At 44.8% G+C, this 22573-nt stretch overlaps 1 protein-coding gene across 9 annotated transcripts in view; it reads right to left on the bottom strand.

Moving 5' to 3' along the window:
• LOC149316821 (ras and Rab interactor 2-like) overlaps positions 1–22573 on the bottom strand; it is a 96982-nt gene that overhangs the window by 46190 nt on the left and 28219 nt on the right. For 4 of the 9 annotated variants that reach the window (XM_089516345.1, XM_089516346.1, XM_089516348.1 and 1 more), the window contains exon 2: positions 3280–3365. In XM_089516345.1, coding sequence (XP_089372471.1) covers positions 3280–3336 — 57 coding nt within the window. In that variant the 5' untranslated portion in view covers positions 3337–3365. Of the gene's footprint in view, positions 1–2067; positions 2103–3038; positions 3093–3279; positions 3617–22573 lie in introns of those variants that run through there. The other 5 variants (XM_089516342.1, XM_089516349.1, XM_089516344.1 and 2 more) reach the window with 4 other exon arrangements.

The raw sequence follows: 22573 nt of genomic DNA, 5'->3' as shown, positions 1-22573 counted from the left end.
GTATGAGGATGATACCCAGCTCTTTGCTATAGAATTAATGTAGACTCTCTCCCTCCATGACAGAAAATTCAAAAAGATATTTTAAAGGGCAATTCCTTCTTATTTCTAGATGTGAGACATTTCTGGGAGGAAACAAATTATGTTTACCTGCAATCATGTAAGCTGAAGTGGCTTTTAGGTTATTGTTGTGTGCCTTCAAATCGTTTCTGACTTATGATTACTCTATCATGGACTTTTCTTGCCAGGATTTGTTTGGGGAGGGGGGTTGCCTTTGCCTTCCTCTGAGGCTGAGAGAGTGTGAAGTGCCCAAAGTTGCCTAGTGGGTTTCCAAGGACAAGCGGAGATTTAAACCTGGTCTCCAGAGTTGCAGCCCAGTGCTCAAACCACTACACCATGCTGGTTCTCAACTTTCAGCTGCTAGATAAGAGGAAAATGCTGAGTTTGGATCACACACAGATTTCAGTGTTATACTCCAGGGGAAAAAAGAGTAACTGTTAAAATGATATCCTGTGTTCTGTATTCTTGGATAATATAAATTAAGGCAGGAAACCTCCCTCAGCTCTCAGGAGTAATGTTTTGAGGGCCACCATCAGCTCCGTCCACCAGTCACACTACATTCCTTCATCCTCTTTCTTACCCAGAGTCACAGAGAGTCCATCAACATATATAACAGTCCCCTTCACTATAATTTGCACTGAAGAAAAGACTCTCATTTGCTCTAATAGGAGTTTTTTCTCTCCTCCCATGCAAACTGTAGATGCTGGGGGCCCAATCTGGATTGGATTTTGTCATCCATCAATTGACGTGAAGGTGCAAAGAACTGGCCCAGGTTAGAATCATAAGGAGGGGTAGGATAAAACCTCCTAATTCTTCCTTTTTGCTGCTAATGTCCTGATTTGGATTGTGCCCCCTGAGCCTAAAATCTGCTTCTGTTCTGTGCTGGCCTGTCTGTGAAGAAAGTTTTATACCAGGGAGGTATAAAATCTTTCTTCACAGATAGCATAGAGGGGGCAGGTATGAAATGCTCGCAGAGGGGAAATAAAAATCCTATGATGGCCACATCTGGTGTAAACATCACTACTGTAAACTATGTCTCCTCAATTCAATACACCAGGGATTTCTTATATTTTCAAAATCCTGCATCCTCGTTGCCGTATTTGCAATGTCTTCTTCCTTTCAATTACCAAAGCTCTGTCAGTCTTAAAAGCCACCTTGTTTCAGGTTATGGCAGACTCTCAGCAACGGTGACATAACTTCATAGGGAATGCACCAGTAAAAACAGAGTTATGTGCAACATCAGGTATTTTTAGTACTTCAACAACTGGTTACTGCTTTGTGATGTAATTCTGGAATTTATTCCTAGCATTCATACAATATGCATTAAATCTTGATAGAACACAGGCAGTGGAATAGAGTAAAAAAATATGTGTATGAGATGGCAATAAAAATACTTTTTCAAAATACAGGAAAATGTGTTGCAATTTATATACTGATACACTGGAAGAGAAGTAGACTAGATGTGCTGTTTAATAAAAGGGCAAACATAACGTGAATGGATTAACTTTCCAGATCCAGAAGCATCATGAAAGTGAAGTAGGGAGGACATTTAATTAAAACATGGGTGAGAGCTTATAATGTGGATTGCCATTCATTTGTACAAACAGGCAGCAAATATTGGACAGCAGAATACTTCCCATAGATAATTCTGTACAAATATGCTTGCCTGACCAGTCTTATCTCAGAATTTCCTATAGTAGATCTCTTGATGTACACAGCTTCAGAGGATCGTGTCCCAAGTCAGGTTCTCAGGTGCGATGCTATTTACACAACAGCAACTGTGCCAGCAGGATCTATGTGGGCACAGCCTACCAGTAGTGATGTGATTATTTTTCAGTTGTTGTGTTAACATCAACTAGTTAGTTTTAAGATTATAAGCTTTGCAGGACAGAGGCATGTCTTCTTGTTTCCATCAGTCAGTGGCCACTTGCTACTGATGGCACTTTATAATTGTAAACAATCACAACAACCTTAAAAGCCAAGTTTTCACAAGTAACATAAAGAACCTACTGTGGTAGTTTTCAAAGAAGTAGCCGTGTTAGTATCTTGTAGCATAAAAAGGAGCAAAGAACAGGGAGAAGTGGGTTTAGAACCATGAAAGCTCATATGAAAATAATAAAAAAACCAGTCTGTCTTAAAGGCACCATCACATCCCCCCCTTCTTCCCCTTCCCTTTTCCTTTTTATTAATAGTCTAGCTAAGGAATTTTTTCTAGCATCTATTCCTTGTCTCTTTTTCTTCTGAGGGCCTAAGAATTTCCTCCAGTTTTTCACTACAGAAGTAAAGAAGGCTAGGTTTTAAACCATTCAGCATAACCACAGCAGGTGGTGCCCATCCACTGCCCTAGACAGGGGTGGGCCAAGGATAGGAAGCAGGCGCAGACACAGCCAAGAAGCCCTCATGTTTTTACAGTCAGCAGCCTAATTTTTCCCCCCATGAAGGAGATGATTTAAATGCCGGGCCAGCTCTCTCTACTTGTGAAGCACAGGAACTGGCTTCAGCTGCTGTACTCTAAGTCACTGTTTCCACAGCTGAGGTGGATTTTAAGAACTATAGTGTAAGCAAAAGTTGTTGATCTCATATTTAAGTGTTAAACTCTTTCAAGTAATCTGTCTCACAGAAAAATCAGCAGCAGCTGGCAGATCATCCATGGCTGAAAAGAAAAATTATAACTGCCTTAAATCAGGAAAGATTTCAACAGAAACACAGACACCCCCCCCCCCAGTTTTTTTTTTTTTCCTGGCAACCTATTACTCATGCTTGAGCTTTAAACTGCAGCTGTTGTGTATATTTACATATTCAAAACTACTAGCTAACAAGATCAATGTGAAATATATCTTGCTGAATAAAAATCAGATAACTATTTGAACAAATAGACAACTGAAGAATCTGGATTTCAGTGAACCCTCAAATTAAGCAGGAGGAATGAAAAGCAATAGTAATATGATGTTTACAGCTATATGCACAGCTTGCTTCCTTACCAAGCACTCCCAATTTAATGTAGCATCAGGTTGAAATGAAGCACATGTTTCTGTCACTCCATCAAATTACAAAAGCCTGACCTACAGAAAGAAAGAATTCAGTGCTTCAAAGGCAGGCTTTCTCATTGCAGCTCTATCAAAGTTCTGCATCTGGAAAATAATTGGCATAAACTAAGAAGCACCTTCTATTACAGTGTAAAATATACTTTACTGAAAGAAATTATAACAACTTTTCAGTTACCTTAAAAAAGCTTCCTCTCTCACCGGGACATTGGGCTTCCATGGTCGAAGCTGACATTTCTCTGGGAAAGCTCCACTGAACTCCTCCTAGAAGCAGAGACATTTTTAATGGTTAGTCCAGTCTGTAGGAAATTCCTTTCTAAGCCGCAGGAACAGTCACAACAACAGTTTTGCCAAGTTCTTTTCCCGTCAACAACACAGTGCCATTTATATCCTACCAGAGCCTTTAACATATCCTTTTGGACTATCATTTCCTGTGTGCAGCACTTCAAAGAGTGCTACTGGCATTTTCCTGTCCTCACAAAAGATCCCACAAGTTGCTTTTGGTGGATTTTAACAGGCTCATTAAAAAGAATGCAAAGGCATAATACTGGCTTTGTTTGCTTGACCTCAAACTCAAGTGCACCTTGAACAAATACCAAAGGGTCACTACAATCTTCCATCTAAGATTATCGGTTTAAGTGTTAGCAAGAAATATTGCAGCAGGCTTGGGACAAAAAATAAGTTACTTACAATACACGTGTAATGTCCAAACAAATAAAGGGGAGGGGGAACCACCTGTCCAAAAGGGTGCAACACAGAACACATGTATATTAATTCCATGATTTATTTGCATACCTAGGATCAGCATGCAGACATTAAAGACAAATACCTCAGAATATATATTGGGTGTTTTTATTAGTCACTGCCATCATCCAGAAATGTGAGATCATCAGACAAAAGGTGAAAAAGGCAACTGATCTTCCCTGAGATCTCTGTGATGCAATTCCATTGTCCCTGGTGTTGGATGCTAAAACCACACGTTATATATACATGTAAATATAACTTTTCATGAGATGTAAAGATGTCTGGCTATAGAGGTGATCAGATGAGAAACTGAAATGGAGTGGGTGGGTGCTCTTCCTATTTGGCTACTTACGTACTCAAACATCACTCTTAAATGGGGGTACAAATATTTTGTTATATTATAATAGCAGTTTCAGAGAATCCATAAGCATGAACCTAGACAGGCCATGTCAACCTTTAGGTCAGTGGTTCCCAACCTTCCCAATGTTATGACCCTTTAATACAGTTCGTCATGTTGTGGTGACCCAAACCCATGAAATTATTTTCGTTGCTACTTCATAACTGTAATTAAATAGGTGTTTTCCAATGGTCTTAGGCGACCCCCATGAAAGGGTCATTCGACCCCCAAAGGGGTCCCAACCCACAGGTTAGGAACCACTGCTTTAGGTGAACGTCTGGCTGGTCACATAGACCTGAGGTCATGTGGCAAGGTCTCATGTAACTCAATGGGTGTAAGTACTGCTGCTTTCCACCCCTTCTGTGTGCATTTCCTCTTGACGGTGACAGTGAAAGGTTTGTTAGCCCAAAGCATTAATCCATCTTTCTGCTAGCACCCTTTCTAATTCCCACACCCCATCCTATTCCAAACACTTTGGAGTTATTTTAATCTTATTACTGCTTGATTAAATTAATGTCACTGTCTTCAACCAAAAATATTCTTTTTGTACTCTGAAGTCAAAACCATCAATCAGGTGGAAATGCCATTGTTTTGGGGATCCTTAGACTCTACAGAAAGCCAGCCTTGACACTCCTACATTGGCAGGGATGCTGCCAGATTTCACACTAACTCCTCAACTCCTCAACACACACACACACACACAGGCAGTCTGGTTGAGCCACTGTCACTCTCATAATCCCGACTGCAGTTCGCTTCAGGATTGATAAAAAAAATACCTTCCCTCAACCTTGCAACAAGCTACTATCTTTAATTTCATTAGTTCTTGTGTGTGTGCATGAGAGTGCATGCTTGTGTGAGTGTGTGATTTTCTTAACAAAATTCAAAACCTATTTGGGTTTGCCTCTGGAGTTCTGTGTGATTTGGAACCAATATAAAGGAAGTTAAGATCCCAAGGTCGACTGTTGACCCAGCCAGAATATTTGAGCTATTAAAATTCCCCTAAGCATATCTATGGGTGCTATCCGGGGACTCCAGCATTTGGGGTAACAACAGTGCCTGGCAAACATATTCAATGACCCCATCTACTGACTCTTCACGTTTTTTTGCTATAATTTGGAAATGAAATGCATTTAATTGGCTTAGTAACCACTTGATATACAGAGGATACACAACACTGAAAATGCAAAATACTCCTATTTTGGCACAAAATTTAAGTAAATGAAAACAAACTGGAACATGTTGATTACATAAATATTCACACACACACACACACAGTCAATACTTGGTAAAAACATATTTGGCATCTTCTACATTTGTAAAAGATATCCATCTTTTATATAGATAAGCAACTGAATTGGGGTGGTTGATATACATCTTTTACATCTTATAGAGTAAGGGGCTGTACAGATGGGTGGCATGACTGAGACCTCATCCTATCAACAGCCCTGTTCAGAAGGTTGGAAAACAGCTACATATGGAAAGATCAAAATGGGGTGAACCCCTCTGAAAGGCACTGTACATGTCCCTTTTCACTAGTTGATAGAAAAACAGCTCGGATGATAACATCACTACAAAGAAGAGAAAGAGCAGAGATGTGGATAGTTTTACATTCTTCCCTGTAACCATCCATTTAGTTCCAAACTGCAACCCATGGGTACTTTATGTTAAAATAAAAAAGCTAGACAATTCAGGGAATGTTATGTATAACAGGATGTAATGTCTCATTCTCAAAACCCACCAGAAATGCCAGCAATACCTCAATGGAATTGGGACACCATCTGGGATTGCAGGCAGAGTTTCCATGTTACAGACAGTGTGACTTCTGGAACCATAATAACTCTTCTTTTTTAGACATTAAATCACTCTCTTCACCCTTTTCTTACCATTTTAAATCTCCTGTTTTACAGAAATTAATCACTTGTGTTAAATATTGTTCTTTAAAACAAGAGTTTTATTACTAATTCATTCCTGAATCGATATTGTACCTAAATGCCTTTGCTAACAATCCTTTGCAGTTGTGTGCCTTCAGGTCATTTCTTATAGTGACCCTAAGGCCACCTTCATGGGGTTTTCTTGGCAAGATTTGTTTAGAGGAGGTTTGCCATTGCCTTCCCGAGACTGAAAGCATGTGACTTGCCCAAGGTCACCCAGTGGGTTTCATGGGCAAGCTGGGAATCAAATCCTGGTCTCCAAAGTTACAATCCAACATTCAAACCACTACACCGCTCTGGCTCTCACATCAATTTGGATGAGGGAGTTCCCTAATATAGGTCAAATCCTGGGGAGAACCCTACATAAGGGAATTCCCTCATCCAAACACATCTCACCCACCAAAAGGAAAGCTACATAGACCAACACTCAAACCACTACACCATGCTGACTCTGCTAACAGTCCTGCCCATGATCAAAAACTTCATCACCATTACACACTTACTGGACCTTAATATCTTTCACTGACCTGGTAATTTATCTACAATGTATGGTAACTTTAGTATCCTGAGTTCAGATGTTCAAAGAGTCTTAAAGCTCTTCTACCAACTGCAAAGAAAGCAGTGATGAATTTGGATGAGAAGCATGAAAACGTATTTCAGAATAAAAAGAGAAGGGCCATATACTAGTAAGGAATACCTGTGGTTTTGGCAGGGGATTAGACTGCCTGCAATGGACACCATTTCCTAAAACTATCTGGCCAGAAGTTCAGGACTCCATCATAGATTTGGCATTGCTTCTAAGAAACAAATCCAAGTAGCTGCCAGGAGCACCTTTCTCCATCTTTGGCTAATTAGGAGGTCTTTTCTAGACATGTCAGGCCTTGTCAGGCCTGGTTTAATTTCTGCTAAGCACTTAATATGAAGGTCCTTTTGAAAATGACTCAGGAGAGTCAGCTGGTATAGAACACCTGCATGCTTTCTTTCTTTTTATTCTTTCTTTTTTATTGCTTTCTGGTAGAAGGTGTGGTCATACTAATTCTTATCCAGGCAAGCTATATTACTTTTGGTTCTAGCCAACTGCTTCAATACATTCTAACACAATGATTCTGTTTTAACTACCATGGCTACAGCCTATGGAACATTGTGGTTTATAGTTTAGTGAGCTCTCTGGCAGAGGATCCAAATGCCTCTCCCTAAACTATAAATCCCAGGACTCCATAGGTTAGAACCATGGCAGTTAAAGTGGAAACATGGTGCTATAATTGTGTAGCATGGAGAGGACCAAAGGTCAATTCTAAGTGCTACCAGTTTTAACTTTTTAACCCTTTTTGCCTGTTAAGGTTGACCTGGTAGGCTTTATGATCTATGCCAGTGATGGCAAACCTGTTTTGATCCATGTGCTGGGGGCGAGGCTTCTGCCCTGGCGGTGGGGCTGCGAGCCAGGGGCAGGGCTTCCATCCTCCAGAGGTGGGACTTCTGGAGTAGGACTTCTCCCCCCCACAACACACACTCTTTCCACAGCCTTCAGCTGTCTGAGAGACAGCTAGAAGCTGGGGAAGGTTCAGAAGAGGGGGCGATGGGCGCCATTGCTCCTCCTCTTCCTGCCCTTCCACTGGCCTCCAGCTGTCTGTGGGGGGGGGGTGTGTGGAGGAGTTGGAACGTGCCCCTTCCCCCATGGACTCTTCCTGGCCCACGGTTGTCTCTCCAGAGGCAGCTGTGGGTCAAGAAGGGTCCATGGGAGGGTGGAGGAGTGGGCACGTGCCTGTTCCTCCTCCCCCTGGACCCTTCCTGACCCAAAGCTTTCTCTCTGGAGGCAGCTATAGGTCAGGAAAGGTCCATGGGGGAGGTGGAGGTCCTCCCCCCAGATCCTTCCTGACCTTTCCCTGCCCCCAGCTGTCCCTCCATCTCCCTGGCCTGTGCCCAGTGACATGGTGTTGCGTGTCACCCGTGGCACACATGCCACAGGTTTGCCAACAGAGATCTATGTCATCTTTATGGCAGATACGAAACCTTGCAACAAAACTTTTACCAGTCTGTTCCAACACTCTGGAACATGGCTGCAGTAAATTATTATTTTGCTTTCATTTTAAAAAAATGTTTAAAGAAAATCCTGTTTCTGTAGATTCAGGTTGTTTTATATTTTCAGTAGTACCGTTAACTCAGTTTTATTGCTTTAAAAATATTTTGAACAACAGAAAAGTGATATGAAATATTTCAATAACTAAAATACTTTTAAATGTGCCCCTAGACAAAAAAAAATTGCCTGTAGCAAATCAGTGCATCACTAAGATGTCTATCTTAATCCTTACTTCAAAATATGATGATTTCCAACATGAAACATTCAGTACATTTGTAGAGTAAATACAGATGCAGAAGGACATTAATTCAGCAAAAACAGCTTGAGGCAAGAGAGACTGAAACACTTTCCTCCCACAACATCCCTTCCCCAGTACAAACCATCTTGTCCTGTAGGGGAAGGGTTTGGTGGGATTTTGCCATACCATGTAGGTTCTCTTGATGGATAGATGAGTACAGTGAGGTGCAGGCTTCATTCCCAGTGGTGGACCTAACATAGGGACATAGGATGCTCTACCCTGGGTACAAAACATAAAGGGGTGTGCAACTGTGGCTCTTCACTCCCCCCTTCAGTGGCGGCACCAGAAATGTGAAGAAGGGCTTGGCTGCAAGAAACATGAATTGAACAGCAGACATTTACAACCTGCCTCAAAGGCTAGCTGATCTCCTCCTCTCCCTCTCCTTCCCCTTGGAATTTCCATAAGGCAGAAAAGAGTAAGGCAATAATACTTTAGGGAAAACCTATCAACGTAACCATAATCCAAGTTTATGCTCCAACTGCAGAGAAGAAGAAGAAGAAGAAGAAATTGAAAGATTCCATGCTGAAGTCCAGAAGGAAATTGATCACACACCAAAACAGGACTTATTAATCATAGGTGATTGGAATGCAAAAATAAAAAAATACAGTCACCCTCCACACTTGTAGGTTTCACTTTTGTGGATATGATTATTCACAAATTATTTGCTACTGCCCTATGCCTTTTTAATAGGGACTGCAAACCTCGTGAGCAGGCATTGGCAACCTACGGCCCGCGGGCTGGATCCGGCCCGCGGGCACCATAGGATCAGCCCCAAGCCGTCCCTGCTGCCGATTGCCACCGGCGGCGCTCCCCTTCCCCCGCCCTCTGGGATGGCCTCTGCCTTCCCAGAGGGGTGGGGAAAGCACTGGGGCTGGCGGCGTGCTCCTTCCCCCGGCCCTCTGGGACGGCCTCTGCCCTCCCAGAGGGGTGGGGAAAGCGCTGGGGCCGGCGGCGCTCGCCTTCCCCCGGCCCTCTGGGACGGCCTTTGCCGAGGAAGAGGAGGAGGAAGAGGAGGAGGGAGGGAGGGAGGAAGAGGAGGAGCAGGAAGGAAGGAAGGAAGGAAGAGGAGGGAGGGAGGGAGGGAGGGAGGAAGAGGAGGAGGAGGAAGGAAGAAGGAAGGAAGGAAGGAAGGAAGGAAGGAAGGAAGGAAGGAAGGAAGAGGAGGAGAAGGGAGGGAGGGAGGGAGGAAGGAAGGAAGGAGAGGAGGAGGGAGGGAGGGAGGGAGGGAGGGAGGAAAAGGAGGAGGAGGAAGGAAGGAAGGAAGGAGAGGAGCAGGAAGGAAGGAAGGAAGAGGAGGAGGAAGGAGGAAGAGGAGGAGCAGGAAGGAGGAAGGAAGGAGCAGGAGGAGAAAGAAGAATACTCTTTCTGAAGGTGAGATAGTGTGATTTTCCAAAATGCAGTGTGTATTTTCAGTGCTTTCAGTGCTAAAAGGTCTGCTTTTACAATGAGAGTGGTAGTGATGATGATGATGATATGTCAGTTTTGGTGCCATGCACTCTTTCTGAAGGTGAGACAGTGTGACTTTCCAAAGTGCATTTCTGTGTATTTTCAGTGCTTTCAATGCTAAAAGGTCTGCTTTTACAATGAGAGTGGTAGTGGTAGTGATGATGATGATGATATGTCAGTTTCGGAGACATGCACTCTTTCTGAAGGTGAGACAGTGTGACTTTCCAAAGTGCACTTCTGTGTATTTTCAGTGCTCTCAGTGCTAAAAGGTCTGCTTTTACAATGAGAGTGGTAGTGATGATGATGATGATATGTCAGTTTCGCAGACATGCACTCTTTCTGAAGGTGAGACAGTGTGACTTTCCAAAGTGCATTTCTGTGTATTTTCAGAGCTTTCAATGCTAAAAGGTCTGCTTTAACAATGATAGTGGTTTCGGCCTTCCCCTTTGGCTGAAAGGGCCCCTTGGAGCCTGTTCAGCCGAAGGAAGGGGCCAAAGAGGAGAGGGCAGGCACATGCCTCCTCCTCCCTGTGGGGCTTTGGCAGCCCTGAGGTGTCCTTCAGAGGACACCTCAGGCCTGGCAAAGTCCCGAGGACAGGAGCAGGGGCCATGCACCTGTTGCTCCTGCCCCTCACGGGCCCTTACTGGTTCTCAGCTGTCTCTGAGAGGCAGCTGGGGGCCACGGAAGGGCAGGAGGAGCAGGCGCACGCCTGTCACCCCCTCTCCCAACCCCCCCTTACTTCTAGCTGTCTCTCAGACAGCTGGAGGTCGGGAAAGGGAGCAGAGAAAGCCCCGCCCCCAGAGGGTGGAAGCGCCGCCCCGGCACACCGCCCCACCCCCAGAGGGTGGAAGCTCCACCCCCAGCATGTGGCCCTGCCCCCGGAGGGTAGAGGCTCCCCCCCACTTTGGCCCTCCAGTTGTCTGAGGGACAGCAACCTGGCCCCCAGCTCAAAAAGGTTGCCTGCCCCTGCTCATGAGACTGATAGACTGAGTCTTTTAAGTCCCTGTTAAGAATGGCACAGAGCAGCAGTGGAGGCAGTAGCAAGCCCACTGACTGACTGCTTCTACCTTGCAAAGGAACACCACCACTTCAATAGCATCCATGGTGAGGTGGATCCACAGATTCTACTTTTTGTGTGTTTTAAATCTGGTGGGGGTTGAGTTATTCATGGTTTTTCCACTTTTATGAGGATCCTGTTCCCCAAATGAGAAGGGGTGACTGTAGAGCAGAATCAAAGATGGTAGGACAATTTGGCCTAGGAGCAAGAAATAAAGCAGGAGACTAACTGACTCAGGACAAGAGACCACTCTTCAGTCAGAATATAGAGAAACAGAACAGTTTGCTATTGGCATCAGGGGTGGAGTGGGGGTAAGGGTCAGGCAAGGCTGCATTTTATCACCTTATCTAATTTATACACTAAACATACCATACAGAAAACTGGATATGACATGGAGGAAAGAGAAGTGAGAACTGGAGGAAAGAACATCCAGATATATAGATGGCACCATACCACAGGTTGACTATCCATTTTCTGGAATTGTGAAATCCAAACTACTCCAAATTCAAAACTTTTTGAGTTACAACACAAGAAGTGTACTATGTACCTGTACTGTATTGTGAGGCTGGAGGGAGATGTGAAGATCAGTGAAATTGACGTGGTGCTTCCCACAATTTCACAGATCCTTAGTCTCTCTCTCTAGCAAATAAAGTATTCCAATATCCAAAATAAAGAACACTTCTGGTCGCAAGCATTTTGGATAAGTGATACTCAATCTGTAAAAGCAAAAAAGAGCAAAGATCTGAACCAACTATTGAAAAAAGTGAAAAGGCAGGGTTACTGTTTGTTTTTTACTGGAGTGTGTGTGTGTGCACACACACAGTTAATTTATTTTTTACTGGCATATACAAAGTTAAATAAAAGATTTTCACTCTTCATTTTTTTCCTGGCCATTAGTATTTCCCTCATTTCATGATTATTACTGAAAATAATTTGGTTGCAGAAAAAGGAGTGTTAAAAATGATTTGCACTGGGTGTCAAATATACCAGATAGCCACTGCTTATTCCACATCAGTTTCAAGACAAATGCACAGGTGCAAATATGGATGCATTTGCTCGTACGTGGAAATACGAGGCCTGTTCTGTTCTTTACCACTTCTGCTGCAAGACGCTTGGCAAACAAACCTCTTCTACTGCAAAAGGAAATGGGGCATTCAGAAATTCAAACAACACGCCTTTATCTGTAAACATCTAGGTCCGTTTGGAAGAATTAAAGGACCCTTGGGATTTCAGTAGTAATCTACTTTTGGACAGAAGCTCAGACACACAATAAGATTCCCAAAGATTTGCTATTTTCATATGAAGATAAAAGATAAAATAGTATTTTAAAATTAGTATTTTAAAAATGCTAACTCTTTCTTTGATTTTAATGCTATATTTGCAACTGTTCTGCTTAGTCGCACATATATTTCAGCAGCAGTCCATGTAAAACCACTAGGAACATGAGGTATACACCAGGAAGTCAAATTTTACCTGAGTCACAAACATTCTTTCCCTGTAATATGGAGGTAACATTAGCTCACCTTACAAATCAACTGAGAGAATTACCAAAATCATTAAAATACTATATCAACATCATCATCATCATCACCACCACGAGCACCACAAAGATTAAAGGTCTGTTCTTTATTCCTAGACCTGTAATCCAACAATTTCACATACTTTGAAGGCAGATCAAAAATCTTGCTGGTTTTAACTGATATAATTGTACTGCTCTCTCAAAAAGGTTATCTAGGCACTACAAACTCTCCAGCTGTTTTAAACTCTGCACAATGGCAAACTTTAAGTCTTTTGAGATTATTTCCTTCTCAGCAGTCAGCTGAGTGCCTACCTAGTTCAAGCAGTCCACTGGTATAGCTACACACAGGATTACATTGACATTCTAGAGCCAAAACACAGGAACTGTCTATGGTGCCAGTACTTAACAGATCTCATAACTCAAATGTTGCATTGTGGTAGCCCAGCTGTAACTGCAAACAAAATATGGGGCTTTAAAGGGAGAGGCGGGAGAGAAACCCAAACTTCCGAGAATGGTAAGAAAGAGATTTTGTTCATCCTCACATGGTGAAACAGGACAGCTTGTACAGACCCACTGGAAGCAAAGCATGGCATGAACCAAAGCAGCATAAACTTGATTTTATGTGTATTCTATAGATTCTTCTCCAAACAGATTTTGAGAAAGAATTTCGACACAGGAGTATTACTGCCAGACTAGAGCATAGAAAAGTTCCTTTTCTTTCTTTCTTTCTTTCTTTCTTAGTTTGTTTGTTGAATAACAATTTCCAGAGGCTCCTAGCCAGGATGAGGGACCTTGGGAGTCAATAGTCCAAAAAAGGAACTATCCCAAGCTCTACATCAGCCATATAATTTCTGATTGCACCATGCTTAGCTTTTATGATGTTGGTCAGATTATTACTACACTTTACATGAGACTGACTGCCTTTGAAAATGTGAGTTCAGAACATGACAAACTGTTTTTGGTGACAGTGGCGTTCCCGACCCTGGTGTCACCCAGTGTGATAGGGTGCTGCTGGAGGGGAGCAGCAGCCAAGAGGGTGTGCTCGACCCTCCTCTATGCCATGGCAGCAGAAGTGTCCTCATGTGGAGGCCTTTGTCACCACAGCATAACCATGAGGGGCACACCTCAGCCTGTCCTTCACTGCACCAGTGGAAGTCTCCCTGTGAGGCCTTCGCCTGGAGGGGCCCACCACTCCCTAATGACACCTCTTATTGGTGGTAAACTGATGTCGCTGGTGGTCGACAAAAAGTAAAGCATCACAACCCTTTGACTAAAGGATTTCATTATCACTAGGCAGCAAGTGCTGGAACCAGGCCCCTAAAAAGGACTAGAAGTACAAATCCCTGTGGGTGGATAATCTGTCCACTGAACTGGACATCATTGTCACATATCTTCAAGCAAACTTCAACTTATAGCAACCCTTATTGTTAGGTTTCTTGACAAGATTTAGAGGCCTCACAGGGAGACTTCCACAGTGAAGGACAGGCTCAAGTGTGCCCCTTGTGGTTTTGCTGTGGTGACGAAGGCCTCCACATGAGGACACTTCTGCTGCCACAGCATAGAGGAGGGTCGAGCACACCCTCTTGGCTGCTGCTCCCCTCCAGCAGCATCCCATCGCACTGGGTGACACCAGGGTCGGGAACGCCACTGTCACCAAAAACAAACTGTTTGCCATGTTCTGAACTCACATTTTCAAAGGAAGTGCCTTCCTCTTGGACTGAAAGAGTCTGACTTGCCCAGAATCACCTAGTGGGTTTACAAGGCTGAGAGGGGATTTGAACTCTGATCTTCCAAAGTCCAATACTCAAACCACACCACCACATTGCAGAGCCTACTGAACACTAAATAACCCTTCTTATGCTAGTGGCCAGCTATTAATGCTTGGTCATGATAATGAAAAGGATCTGCCAGATGGCAGACACCACATCCACTACATATCACCCCATTACTTGTAACCTTCAACAGATATTTGCCTGCTGGAGTATAGGACAAAAGTGTACAGTGAGGTTTCTACGTATAAGCACTGTTCCCTAAAGACACACACAAAAGGATAACATTCCAGAATTTCACACACTAAGCATATAGGTTTGTATAAAGGTTTCCAGCAAAGTTTATTTATTATTAGATTTATATCCTGCTTTTCTCCCAAAACGGCTGAGCATGGTTGCAGAGTTCCCATGATTGTGAACCCTAATAAATCAAGATTCCCAATTGCAGGAGCTCTGTAGACCTATTCAACTGAAGTTGCATAGCACAATAGATATTTTCATGTTCAACAAACAAATAGAGATGGAAGGGAATTCCAGTAAAAGCCAACAGGCACATATCTGGTCTGTGTCACTGAAATGCACTTTAACGTCTGCAGAATAAAGCAGGGACTAAGTGGATTGTCACTTATCAAATGCCTTAATACAGGATTTCCTGCTTCATCAGAAGAGTGGACTAGATTATCTTTGAAGTACCTTGTAGCTCTATCAGCCTGTAATCCAGTATGTAAGAAATTTATTCAGGAATAACAAACTGGGTGTTGAAGAATGAAGTTAGGAATATAAGCTTTCCAAAGTGGATTTGGTAACTGAGGCAGAAAGAATCTGTACTACTTCATCTAGATTGCTGGAGGGAACAAATAAAGGAAGGCAAGATGCTCACTATCAGAAAGCACAATAAATCAGGGGTGAGAATTGTGCTAGCTCCCCACATTCCCCATGGCAAAAGCTGCTGGAACTTGCAGTCCAACAACATCTGGAAGGTTACATGATTGCCACTCCCACAATAAACCAACCACGGAGCAAATTTGTGTGGTTTGTTTAGCCACTATCAATACACACAGGAATAACCAAGTACTGTGCTTTAATTCCATATAAGCCAGGATGCCTCACATAGGATCTCATGTCAGCATACCTTGGGATGCGTCAGGTAAACTTATTATCTTTAACATCAGCAAAACATAAAACACATTTAACAGTCATCTAGACAAACTGAAAACTAGTCTCTTCCTTCTCTTGTTCTTCACAAAGGAACTGTTTTTACACTGGCCCTATTCCCACTGGTGGTTTTGCTCTGGAAGGAACTGGGCAGATTCGGGGGCCCCCTCCCGAATCTCTCCGTTAGCAAGTGCCCACTAAAAAAATTGGGGCATTTTAACCCAAATGCCTTCTTACAGAACTCGGGTTTAACATGAAGGCACCTGCTGTCAATCAAGCGATCGTCATAAGTGACGTTTGCAGCACTCATTGGGGCATCTGAAGTATGCTTTCCCCCCCTCCTTTTTTTTTTAAAGAGCCAGGCACAAAATGCACCAAAATGCACACATTTTGTCAGATTTAAAAACCTCGTGTGTGTGTGTGTGTGTGTGTTGTGGGCATTTGGGTCAGTGCAGGTTATGATCTGCCCTTGGCCCCATTTTCAACCCCAAAATGCAAGCTAATGCATCCTGTATCCCCCTCTCCTTGCCACCCCAGAATGCCTCTTACACATGTAATAATAATAATAATAATAATAATAATAACAACAACAATAAATTCCTCACCTTGGAAATGCCAGAAAAGGATGCGATTGCCATGCATTCTTTTTTGCTCTTAAAAGCAATTCAGGGCTACCCCTGAATTCCTTAGAGACAGTAGTAAAAGCATGTATCATTTTGCCAATTTGCCAAATTGACAAGAGCAACAAATGTAACATTTGAATTGTAGCATTCATTCGCAAATCTTGCCCTTTGCAACATTTCCCCTTTGCTGGGAGCGAGCAAATGAAAGGGAAAGGGAACAAGCTGCTGCTAGCCACGTTCTATCCATCTATATATCTGCCTCAAGAAAAAAACATGTGCATATTTTGTCAAAAATCATTGTAAAAAATATAAAAAGGGGGGAAGGTGCCTGATGGGAGCTCCGTTTGTGCCCTGCCTTTGACCTGACCTGACCTGACCCCTTTCCTCCTGCTGACATTCTCTTCAGAGGAGCTTTGCCATTGCCTTCCACTGAGGCTGAGAGAGAGTGACCTGTCAGTTCCAACTGACCCATGGAATCAATTGGGAATAAAAGGGAAATGCAGCGCAGGCATTCTGGCTGTAGCATCCTCATATCACAATAATAATAATAATAATAATAATAATAATAATAATAATAATCCAGGAGCAAGAGGAAATAATGCACAAGCAAGCACATAGACATGTCACCCAAAAAATCATGCGCATAAATTGTCAAAAATAAAAGCCTGATTTTACAGCCTGATTTCCCTACATCCCTCCTCCGGCTTGGTCCCGCAGCCCAATTTCCCTTGGCAATCCTCCTCCTCCTCTTTCCTTCCGACCCTCCCCTCCCTCTGGGAGCTGCCCTGGCTCCTTCATCATCATCCTCCTGCTCCATGCCCTCCATGGCTCCCTTCTTCCCACGGCTCCTTCCTCCTCCTCCATCACTTTCTCCAATCCCCCCCCCCCGCCCTCCCTCTGACAGCAGCCCCGTTAGTCACCCTGATTTCCCCTTTAGCCTCCTCTCACCCAAGCCTCCTGTCAAATTCCCCCTTTTTGCATCCAGGCTCCCTCCTCCTCCTCCTCCTCCTTTGCTTCTCCAGTTTGTGGTTTTCTCCAGCCACAATTTATGATATCATACAAACTGGCAAACTGTTATTAGCACTACTTCCAGTTTATAAAGATACTTCAGACCACAGCTAGTGGCAAACCAGAGTTTGATCATCTGACCTCACCTCATGAAAATCTATGGTTGAAAAAACAAAATAACTGGAGAAACAAATCTGCAAGCCTGTTCTTGAAGCTTTCAGTACCTTTCTGTTCACATGCTAAAGGGTTTACTTAAAGTTCAAGATGTTTTGTTAAATCAGATATAGGTGTCATGAAACCTAAATGCTGCCCATAGCATTTTTCTTCCGCTTCTATATGGCAATGAAAAGAAACTCTTTTCACTTTAAGCCATGAGCACCTGATGTGTCTTGCCATGCCCATGCCTTATTTATGAGCAAGACTGCACTTGAGGAAACATCCAAGAGTACAGCTAGCCTTTAAACAATGTGTGTGTGTGTGTGTGTGTGCATTGTTTAAAGTGAAGGGGATTACATTTTTCAGTTTCAATAGGAAGGTCCACAGGGGGCATGCTCCATGAATCATACAAGAAAAAAGCTGAAAAGGTGAACATTTAAAAAAATGTAATGCCTTAGGAAAGGCAGCAAATTCAGCATTAGAAGCAACAGAGAGCAATGTAAATTACTCACTAGTGTCCTAGATTATTTCAAAGAACAAATTTGGATTTACTTTCTGTGGGGACTATGATGTGATAAAATAAAATGTGAGTTAGGTTCTGTAGGTTTCTACATATGGGAAATAAATGAGATCTAGAATCTACTTTATTCTGTTGGTAGTTATTTCTGCATTACACATTTTATCATTTTAATAGTACAGCATTTGGACTTTATTTTAAATCTCACAAGATGTTGGTTACCATTAGCTGGGAGAAAAAAGGATAAAGGATAAAGAGAACTAAAAAAAAAGTGCTGTATTAGAAATCAGGTGGGCAGCGGAGGGCACCCAGCCACCTCTTTAAATGCATTATTAACTCCAAATTGTTGTCTTTCTGCTCTTTGGGAACATCATCACAGATATTTCACTTACAGACAACCAAATAATTCTATTTATGGCACTAGAAATATATATATATATATATATATCTCCTCAAACAGCATTGTAAACTACAATATTGTACACAAGGAATTAAAATCTGGGTGACAATACATTCACCCAGAGAACTTCACTTCCAGAAGTCCTAGTATAAAATTCATTCAGGCTTAGCACATCAAACCCAGCCTATGCTAGCTGTATTCAGCCTAGCCCTTGTCCCAATCCTGTTCAACCTGTAGACAGAAAGTGGTTGGTTGAATGTATACTTCCTTGATAAACAGTCATTATGTGCAGTCTAAATTCTTTTACTTGTATGAACAAGCTAAAAGTATTTCAGAGCACAAACTAGACTTAAATACATGAGTGTCACCATCATTGTGCTACAGTGAGATGATGTTTCAACTATTTATGGTAATCTGAGACTAGATTGTAGTTGGTTACTTGGTGTATACATTTCCAAGTGTGAGTCAATGGCCAAATCAACTCTGTTTCAGCTGTTTAGCTAGCCAACCAGAAAATCATTTAGATTTTCCATCACCCCCAGCCTGGCTGCCTCCTGAGGGGATAGCCACACTACGGAGGGCAAAGAAGGCTGCTGAGATCCTATGTTTTACCCTTGACTTATCCATGAGTCATATCAAAATCCCTAATTTTGGTCTCAAAACCTGGGCGGGTTATAGACCACCGCTTTGAGGCGGTCTGCCGCCACCGCCGTTTGCTCCATAAGGGAGCCGTCGCAGACAAACCGCACGGCTCCGTTACGGAGCAAAAAAGAAGCTCCAAAATGGAGCTTCTTCTTGCGGCGCCCTAATGACGTCGCGAGGCGCCAGGGGCGCATTCGCGACGTCATTAGCGCTGCGACACGTTTGGACGCACAGCGTCCGATACGTAAACATGGCGGCGCCCGTATGAACAGGAAGCCGCAATCTTGTACGTATTCTATACGTACTAGGGTTAGGGGGGTGCAGAAGCACCGCCCCTTCCTAACCCTAGTACGTATAGAATATGTACTAAATGGCAGTCTGTAACCCGCCCTGCCCTCGACTTATACATGAAGTTGACTTACAGTCGAATATATGAAAGTTGACTAGCTGGGCAGTATTTAAATACATTTTTTAAAAAACCAAGATGTATGCTGAGAAACAAAACACTGGGTAGTTTTCTGCTACAGTATTCCAGAGGACTTTTTAGATCTGTTCAGAATACAGTGTTCATCACAGCTGCCTTCCACAGCTAAGGAATCAATGAAAACAATAATGTGCTATACCAAGCATAGGTACCATATAACAGTCAAACTCAAAACATTACTAGAGTGGCTAGTGATATTGCCGGTTATGTGCGCACCAAATCTGGCACGATAGAGACTATTGTTGTTGATGTTGTTGTCCTCTTCCTCCTCATCATCTGTATACCACACTGTGAAGATATGGAATTGAAAGGAAAATGTCTTCTCAAGATAGAGGCATGCTTAAATGGGGAAATATGGTCCATTAAATAAATCAGGACTAAGCAATACAGGACTTTGTAGGTCATGTCTGGAAACATACTGGCAGCTTGTGAAGATGTTGTAGCAAGGGAATTGTATGCTCCCTGTAAACAGTGCAAGTTAATATCTGACTGCAGCTTTTTGCATCAGCCAAAGTTTCCAAACACTCTTCAAAGGCAGCCCCACACAGAGCACAATTCAAGATAAAATCAAAACGAAACTAAGGTATGTGTCAAAGAGACCATATAGATTCAACCCTTCAAGGGTCCCTGGAAAACTACAGGGTCCCAGTACACCAGGGGTCGGCAACCTCCGGCCCGCGGGCCGCATGCGGCCCGCGGAGGCCTGCCGCCTGGCCCCTAGCTGCTGTTGCCGCCGCCGCCGCCGCGGCCACCCGTCACGGCTTTTCGCCGCTCTGGGCGCCGCCATTTTGGGCGGCAAAATGGCGGCGCCCATAGCCCCAGAGGCCGCTATGGGCGCCGCCATTTTTTCGCCCAAAATGGCGGTGCCCAGAGCGGCGAAAAGCCACGATGGGCAGCCACGGCGGCAGCAGCGGCAGGCCTTTAGGAGGCCCGCTGCCGTCCCTGGGGCCCTCCAGCAGGGCTCCGAGGGTGGCAGGGGGCCTCTAGGAGGCCCGCTGCCGTCCCTGGGGCCCTCCAGGAGGGCTCCGAGGGCGGCAGGGGGCCTCTGGGGGACCCTTTGCAGTCCCTGGGGCCCTCCAGGAGGGCTCCGAGGGTGGCAGGGGGCCTCTGGGGGCCCCGCTGCCGTCCCTGGGGCCCTCCAGGAGGGCTCCGAGTGTGGCAGGGGGCCCTGCTGCCGTCCCTGGAGCTCTCCAGGAGCGCTCCGAGGGCGGCAGGGGGCCTCCTGGGGGCCCGCTGCCATCCCTGGGGCCCTCCAGGAGGGCTCCGAGTGTGGCAGGGGGCCCTGCTGCCGTCCCTGGGGCCCTCCAGGAGGGCTCCGAGGGTGGCAGGGGGCCTCTGGGGGCCCGCTGCCGCCCCTGGAGCCCTCCAGGAGCGCTCCGAGGGCGGCAGGGGGCCTCCTGGGGGCCCGCTGCCATCCCTGGGGCCCTCCAGGAGGGCTCTGAGGGCGGCAGGGGGCCTCTGGGGGGCCCTTTGCCGTCCCTGGGGCCCTCTAGAAGGGCTCCGAGGGCGGCAGGGGGCCTCTGGGGGGCCCTTTGCCCTCCCTGGGGCCCTCCAGAAGGGCTCCGAGGGCGGCAGGGGGCCTCTGGGGGACCCTTTGCAGTCCCTGGGGCCCTCCAGGAGGGCTCTGAGGGCAGCAGGGGGCCTCTGGGGGGCCTGCTGCCATCCCTGGGGCCCTCCAGTAGGGCTCCGAGGGCGGCAGGGGGCCTCTGGGGGCCCTTTGCCATCCCTGGGGCCCTCCAGGAGGGCTCCGACGGCGGCAGGGGGCCTCTGGGAGGCCCGGTGCCATCGCTGGGGCCCTCCAGGGGGCCCTCCAGCGCTGGCGGCCCCCACCAGCTTTTTTGCCGGTCTCTGACGGGGCCTGGGGCCCCGTCAGGGGCCAGCAAAGATGGGGAGGCCTGGCCCCCGGAGGGTGGAAGCTCCGCCCCCGGCATGCGGCCCCGCCCCGGAGGGTGGAAGCTCCACCCCCGGCACGCGGCCCCGCCCTGTAGGGTGGAAGCTCCACCCCCGTATGTGGCCCCGCCCCGGAGGGTTGAAGCTCCACCCCCGGCTTCGGCCCCCCAGTCGCCTGAGGGACACCAACCTGGCCCTCGGCTCAAAAAGGTTGCCTACCCCTGCAGTACACTAACTGCCCTGGCAGAATCCCAAATTCAGAATTTCATCATGGGTCCTCCCCACCACCACCAGTGTCAGCCTGGATTAGAACTTGGATGGGAGACTATCAAAGAATACTAGGTGCTGTAGCCTATATTTCAGAGGATGGAACGGGCAAAAACCACCTCTGAGGATTCCTAACCTACGAAAGCTCTATGAAATTCATGAGTTCACCATCAGTCGATACGCACACAGAGACACTTTTCCCTAGAGTGATCAATCAATCAAAAAGAGGGTGGGGAAGAGGAAATGTCCTAACAACCTATGAGTGCTGGGGACAGTCAGTTCTCTATCTCATGTTTCAGACACTGACTGAACAAAGAAGAAAAGAGAGGCATGGGCAGAGTGGCAGAGGGAAAGGAGCATTTCAAGAGTTTTTCTTCCATCCTTAGCATGTCTCAAGAAAATGCAGGGACAATTATTTATTGATGTGGGAATGTGAGAGTATCACAGGTGTGTGTATGTAAAAGAGAAAGAGTATCTTTGTTAGGGAGATAGCATGTATGGGAGAGTGAGAGAGTGGATGGTAAGCCTTCTGCTATAGAGCAGCAGTTCATTTACATTACCTATGCTATCCTACACATATGGACTCAGAGGTAAACCCCTTTCGAATCAATAGAGCTTACAATTTAGTAGACTTTTACTGAAGTGTAGTCCATGTAACATCCTAGAATGTCATTAGAATACATCACATTCTTTACAATAATCTTGTTTTAGCAGCTATATATATTTTAGCTAAATCCATTTACTTCCTGGAGATAAGATGTGATTCCTTTCCTCCCTTTTTTTTTTAAATCTTAACAATCCTGTGAAGTAGGTTAGACTGAAACTCAGCCTGTTCCTCAATGTGACCTTACGAGCTACATGAAGAAACAGGTATATATGTGATATGTAACGGTGTTGAGCAGTTGGTGTGTCTGTATGTGTGTGTGTGAGAGAGAACATTAAGCTGATGCAGTGATCTGAAGTCCAAAAGCTCTCATTCTAAGCAGAGTTGGTTGATTTTACATTAATACACAGTATAGTATTTATAGTCGTACTGCACTAAACCTCTGTACTTAGGGGAAATGTTTATTTATTTATTTATTTAATTTTTAT

Source organism: Sceloporus occidentalis, unplaced genomic scaffold (assembly GCF_023333645.1).
Source record: "Sceloporus occidentalis isolate IW3139 unplaced genomic scaffold, rSceOcc1.0.p SCAF_3, whole genome shotgun sequence".
Classification (NCBI taxonomy): domain Eukaryota; kingdom Metazoa; phylum Chordata; class Lepidosauria; order Squamata; family Phrynosomatidae; genus Sceloporus; species Sceloporus occidentalis.
Note: the sequence above shows the minus strand (reverse complement) of the source record. Positions and strands in the feature narration are given on the sequence as shown.